The sequence below is a fragment of the Tupaia chinensis genome, unplaced genomic scaffold (assembly GCF_000334495.1).
Source record: "Tupaia chinensis unplaced genomic scaffold, TupChi_1.0 Scaffold000248_1, whole genome shotgun sequence".
Lineage (NCBI taxonomy): Eukaryota > Metazoa > Chordata > Mammalia > Scandentia > Tupaiidae > Tupaia > Tupaia belangeri.
In genome coordinates this window covers 4,012,286-4,019,204 of record NW_006159726.1, presented here as the reverse complement: position 1 = coordinate 4,019,204, position 6,919 = coordinate 4,012,286, and the positions used below count along the sequence as shown (strand labels likewise).

The 6,919-nt window shown below is 39.1% G+C and overlaps 1 protein-coding gene across 11 annotated transcripts in view; it reads right to left on the bottom strand.

Annotated features, from left to right (window-relative positions):
• Positions 1-6,913, bottom strand: part of CASK (calcium/calmodulin dependent serine protein kinase) — a 465,298-nt gene extending 458,385 nt beyond the window's left edge. For all 11 annotated transcript variants that reach the window (XM_027772014.1, XM_027772015.1, XM_027772020.1 and 8 more), the window contains exon 1: positions 6,757-6,913. In XM_027772014.1, the coding sequence (XP_027627815.1) occupies positions 6,757-6,815 (59 nt within the window). In that variant the 5' untranslated portion in view covers positions 6,816-6,913. The remainder of the gene's footprint in view (positions 1-6,756) is intronic.
• Positions 6,914-6,919: the final 6 nt, after the last annotated feature.

Sequence of the window (6,919 nt, the reverse complement as noted above, 5' to 3'; positions counted from 1 at the left end):
TTTAAAAGTTGAACAATTAAAATGTCCAGTAAATAAATTCTGAAAATGAAGACATGTGTGTTTCTTTAAGGAAATCTAGTACAGTATTTTCACAACTTGGATCAGCAATAAGCATGCAGCATGAAATGAATACACTTTGGAACCAGTTGGAATCCCATGTGATCTTGGGCAAATTACTCACCATTCCCTGTGAATCTGTGTAATCTGTAAAATAGGTACACTTAAATGAGATAATACACGTAAAATGCCTATTGTTAGAAAGATAATTGTTAATTCTCTTTACAAAGTAGGTATTAAGTTACAGAAATTTTTCTTTTTTTGGGGGGGTTTACAGAACCTCATGTCAAAGCTTCTTTCAATAAAGTCCTTCTAACACATCTAAAATGAGAAGACATTTATGAAAATGTGGTAACTTAAGAATAATCTCAAAAAACGAAGTATACCAGAACCAGCAAGTGCCATAATGGTTACATCACCAGACTCCCACATAGTCAACTGCATTCTGAGTCCCAGACCCCATGGCTTAAAACTCATGCTGGGCGAGTGTGCATGTATGCCCCAAATCCCAAGAGGAGAATGGAGGAGAAGGGATAGTGGCATGGCCATTCGCCCCTCCCCTGCAGGGGATGATTTCTTGCTTTCTGTCTCTCTGGCAAGCACACACACCCTATAGCAAAAAATCTCTCTTAAAAAAAGTATATCTACCTCTTTATTAAGTAGAGCTACAACAAGAGATGGAAGAATTTTCAATTGTAAAAAAATATCCAGGAACACAATTTAAGGGACATTAGAGATCTAGTTCATCAGGTGAAATTGCTGCAGATTTAAGGAGAAAATGGAGGGGAGTGAAGTGCATATGTCAAGTATACAGAAGTATGTCACAGTCATGGAAACTAAGGGAGTCCACAGGAAATATTTACGAAGACAACTTGTAAACTAAAAATCTGTAAAAAGTAGACATGAAGAAACAGAGAAGGTTGTACACATGCCGAAAAGCAACTAAATAGCTTGGTTCCCCCCTAAAAGTGGTCCCAGAATCAAATTCCATCAGCGGGAATCAACATTGCTTTCCTATTCCCAATGAGGCCTGCCATCTGTAGAAATCTACATCCTATGTTTAACGGCTTTTACTCTGTGGAAATGCAGCTTAACCCTCAAGGCTTGGATTCTTCCTGGGCTACCAGCTATGTAGATGGTGACTGTGCTTCTTTTACCTTGTTACTTGGTTGTCACTGTGATCACACACTTTTTTCATGGAGCATCTACTTATTTCTGGAAACTTCTCAGTTCCTTCAGGTGCATACTTGACTTTTTTCTGATGTTAAAAACTAGTTTAGGGGTGAGCTAGTGGTGCTGTGGTAATGCAACTGGATCCACATGGGAAAGGTCCTGTGTTCATGTCCTGGGACCTCGAGGCCTTAGCATACCAGGCACATGCATGCAAGCCCATCATCTGGGCCAGCTGAGACCAGGAATGAATCAAGATAAGACTTCGTTGGAGGTACCTGTCTCTATCTCTTGGAAGAAAATTTTAAAAAGCTTAAAAAAAAAAAACCTAGGGTCAGCTGGTAACATGGTGGTTAAGGCAGCTGGATCTTACATGGTTGGCTGATTGGTTAAGAGTCCCAAACCAATGGCTTAAAAAACACACTAGGTAAGTGTGGTATATATGCCCAAAATCCCAAGAGGAGAATGGAGGAGAAGGAATTGCAGTGTGGCCATCCTCCCTGGGGAGTGGTTTTTCACTTTCTCTTCATCTCTGTCTCCAGCAAGCATGCACATCCTATATCAAAACTAAAAAAGAAAAAGAAAAAAAAAACTAGTTTACCTACAATATATTAAAATTTCTAGGAAAGATTTTCCAGCATGATATAACATTCCCCCTGTGGTACTAGAAACCCAAATAACTGAGCTAATCAATACAAGTAAAAGCAATAGTAATTAGTACAAATTAGTAAAGCTAATTTTTTTTCTGTGCTGAATTATATACATTACATATTATTAATCCAGCATTTATATAAAAGTTGCATGTAACTCAATTCTCTGACAAACAGCACTACTAGAATCATAATATGAAATTTAAAGTATATAAGCAATTCACATATGCTCTTAATAGAGCATATGTGCAAATACAATCCATACTAAACTGATAAGTTTCTTAATATTAAGTTAAGCCATTATAGTGAAAAGTCATTATCAACTGTTATTGAAGCAATCTTTGTTGTGCTGTTCCAAACACCAGACAATCATCATGTTAGCATTAGACGGGTGTCATAAATCAATGCAAATCTTAAAACGCCCAAGAAATCAAAGACACACACAGGCTGAAACAAAACTCTTACACAGCAAGATTCAGAAACCCATGTGCATAAAAAGAAATGTAATACACTGCAAAGTTATATGTGATTCAATGTAATATAAACAAGATTATGATAATAAATAAATAAATAAATAAATAAATAAATAGAAACCCATGTGCATAGAAGATTAAAAAAAAATCCATGTTTTGGTCCTTTAGCTTCAAAATCTTTCAAAAACCACTTATTCCTTTGGAAAAAAAACTGCAAGCCTATAAAAAAACAACCCTAAACATATTATGTATACAGCTTAAGTTTTAAACCAATGGCTCATGAGAATAGCTACACATCAGAATTGCATAGAGAGCTTAAAAAAATAACCAGTGAGCAGGACCCACTCCCAGAGATTGTGATTTCATTGCTCTGACACAGGGCCCAGCATTGATCTGTTTTAAAAGCTCCCCTGGTGATTCTAATATGCAGTCAGGTGGAGAACCAGTACTTTAAACTAATGCAGCCTTTTGGGACAATAGTTGCTCTGAGGTTGATAAACATGCTTTTTGCCTTTTAATGAGATTTTATTAAAACTACTCAATTCATTCCACAGCTAATGAGTGACTATTATGTCACCAGCACTGTGTTAAGTAATAGAGAAAGATGTCCAAGATATGTTGCCTGCCCTCAAGAAGCTCCCTATTACCTAGGTAGAGAGCCCCATAAATAAGTAGCTGTAATTAAATATGATTAAGTGCTCTGGAGGTGTAAGCAAATACAGCACGCCTCACAAACTTGCATGTCATCCTTGAGCAGGGGTCACACTTCATCGTTCCAATTTTAGTCTATGTCCTACCAGAGCAGGAAAGTCAGAAGTTACAGGTTACTAAATGCCAGGGCAAATACTCAGCCACACAAGATGAAAATGGTGTACATTTTACTGTTCTCTTTTACAGAAACTGCTATACTAAGAAAGTAGGCATTTTTCTATGTTTTAACTTGGATGAACTGTCTTAAAATGTTCCTTCATGTAGTATTACTGATTGCATACTTACCTATAAACTGTAACTCTGCAAGATACAGTAAATGATTGTGACATAAAAATTAGTCATCAACCTGTATTTGCATGAAACCTTTCCTTCCTGGTAACTGCTACATTTACTAAGACAAGTTTTGGGACTGTGACAAGGTCCCATTATTGGAGATTTGTTTCAGTCATTTGAAAGATGTTACATGGAAAATGTCGTGGAAACAAAAGGCATTCAAAGAGTTTGAGGAAACACAGGGGAAAGAAGTTTCAATTTTTTCTAAAGGAAATGGCATCCTCCAATATTCATAATAAATCAGGTGCAAGATTTTCTTAAAGACTGACTTTATCGATAGGAAGGGCTGCAGTCACTCACTGGAAAGAAAATTTAATAATGATCTTATATTTAAAAACCTCATGAACTCAATAAGCTATCCGTCACGACGAGGGAAGGGAGGAACCGGTTAAAGGGGCTAAATTAAACTGAAATTTGCATTTATGCCACCAAATAAGGCCTAGTACATAGTGGATGAGTAGATGATTGAGTAGGCGGGTGGGTAGGTAGAGGAGTGAGTGGGTGGTCAATTAGTCTTGAAAAGTGAAATCATTTTAAAGTACCTTATGGAAAATTTAAACCTATTAAGACCTAGTGGTGAGAAACAACTTGTGATACTAATTTGGTATAAAAGAAAATCAAAATTCCAGAGAACTTAGAAATCAACAGAAAGGTTTTCAGTACAAGTGAAAACATTTTCAAGGCCTTTCTGTTTAAATCCAGAGTTGAACAAATTCTAAGTTAAACCTCACACTGTCAAGGTCTCTGCAAGAAAATCTCAAGCGAATTTCAATTTCCAGATCAATATATACTAAGACAATTTACCAGAGAAACCTTCAACCTTTACACAGGGTGAGGAGCACTATCATTACATTCCAACACTAAAGCAATCTTGAATTCATTTTTTTCATGGAATGGCATTTTATAAGTGGCACTGACCACCAAGTCAGATTTTGTAGGATATGAATGAGATTTCACAGTTCACAGCAGTTCAAGTAGCCAGAGAGTATCCATTGCCTCAAAATTAGCTGGCTGTCCCTCTCCCTCCATATGTAGCTCTGAAATAACAGAAGATATGGATTTACTTCTACCAGGAGTGTTTCCTGAAAATATTCTATCAATTATAAGTCAGCAGAATACTGTGCTAATGTGATGCTGACCACTTCTTTTCAATATCTATAAAGAGACCACAGCATTACCCTTCCTTCCACACCTTTAAGAAATCAGAACTACTGACAGTTACTGAAATGGATTCAATGAGGGCTATTTTCCGTCATCACAATATAATTAACATTGTAAACTCACATTTTCCAAGTATGACTTTGCTGGTCATTTACTTCAACTAGAACTAAGATGAAACAAACATCACTCCCTCACATACACAGTCATTTGAGGAATTTGGGGAAACACCTAATTTACCTTCATTGGGTGCTCCTAAGAATGAAAAAAAAAAAAAGGGCAAGGAGATTTTTGTTATATTGTTCTCTCTAGAACTGTGTTATTCACATGTAGCCGTTGAACACTTGACCTGTGGCTAATCTGACTGAGGTACATTTTGAGTGTAATTTAATTTCATTTATATTTAAATTTACAAAAAGATACTCAATTCAGTTATTGGAAAACTTTTATATATCTTTGAAACAACTTGAGTATATACATTTACTTTTGCAAGTGCGAATTTTATGAAACCTAAATACAGAACGAGCGTTTCTGTTGAAAATTTAGCTTAGTATCAGAACTGAGATGCGGTGCTAGTGTAAAATACACTTGATTTCAAAGACAGCATGAAAGAAAGGATGTAAAATAACTCGTTAACAATTTTATACTGATTGCATGCTGAAATGATAGTAGTATGGATCTGCTGCTTAAATATTTTATTAACAGTGTTGCACCTCTTTATTTTAATCTTTTTAATGTGGCTACTAGACAATTTTAAATGACATATGTGGCTCACATTAGCTATATTTTGGACAGCGCTGCTTTAGAGCACTCCCACAATCACTTCACCAGGACTCGTTTGTATATTCTCCTCCTAACAGACAGGCTGGGCACGTAACAATAGGGGCAAGGAGTAACATGTCCTCCTATCAATTGGGTCTAAGCGAAGTGTGTAGCAAGCTCTACCCACAATTTCACCATGTGCGGCAACACTAATACCTCAACACGATCACGAAAAAATGAGTTATCAGCACTCAAACAAATTGAAATTGAGTACTGCAGACAACTTAAAAGAGAAACAGCCAACTGCTCTAAGGTCTTGGTTTCATTTCCCAACTGCGGACCTTAAAATAGACAATAAAGCATCCCTTCCAGAAAAGAGGTAAAATATTTCAACCGTAGCTCTCTAGCAATCCTTATTAAATAAGCAAAAATTGCTCTTCAATTTTATCTCCTCAACTTCTCAAGCCCCAGAATACATGCTGAGCGAGGAAATCAACTTCAGATGGCCAGCATTTCCCTCACAAGCAAATTAGCCCGATTGTGCACTTGGAATATTGTCTGACAAGAATGAAAAGGAAACTATTCAAAACAGATTTAAGGAATGGACAATTAGATGAGGACCTGCAGATTTAATTCTCAATCAGCACTATGATTAATCTGATTCTCTGCTTCTCCCTAGTGTAATTATACAACACAGATGAAAGGATGAGCATTTGGACTGTCAGTTCTATATTCTAGACCAGCCCGGTGACTCAAAGCAGACGGCTCTATCGCGCTAACCACCATCCCAACAACAGTCCAGGGAAGCCTCGAGCACTGATTGAACAGTCATTGCATAACGAGGCATTAAAAATTCGGATGCCCCCAACTCTTTCCATGTTCGTCTACACCAGGTGAGGAATTTGCTGAAACTGAACGCACCCGGTCTTAAATGACCCCTTCCAATCCGGGCATGGGGTGAACACAAAGGCATCTGTCTAATATCCTGCACAATAGACACACACCCCACAATTAAAAACCCTGGACGCTCTTTCTCTCCATGCAAGCAAAGGAAATGCAAGCTGCTCTTTTTGCAAACGGTCTATGGTACACGCAAGGTAACAATAACCCCAACTGTTCCCAGGAAGCAACTATAAAATCGGCTCTGCCACGTCCCTGTGCAACCGTCAGATAAAATGCAGGCAGCCGGCCTCACGCCTTATGGGGTGGCCGACCTCGGCTCCTTGGCCTCAACGGATCGCTGAGAAGCCCCCCCCCTACTCCAGACCCCCGCCTGGCAGGAGATCCAGGTACACGTCTATAAATACTCCAGGGTGAGGAAAACGAGGGAGGCAGAGGGGAAAGAGGGAGGGCAGGGGGCAGGCCCGGAGCGGGTGCGGGAGGACCCGGGCATCACTAAAATGCATTTTTCCACACTCCCGCTCCCTCGCGTGGAGACTCACTTGCCGATCACCTCGCACAGCTCGTACACATCCTCGAACAGCACGTCGTCGTCGGCCATGGTCCGGAGGGGACTGTGGCCGCAGCGTGGAGGGCTCCGAAAACTGGGGTGGGGGCGCCCAAGAGCTCAGTGCCCGGCCGGGGGCTCGCCTCCTCCCCTCAGGA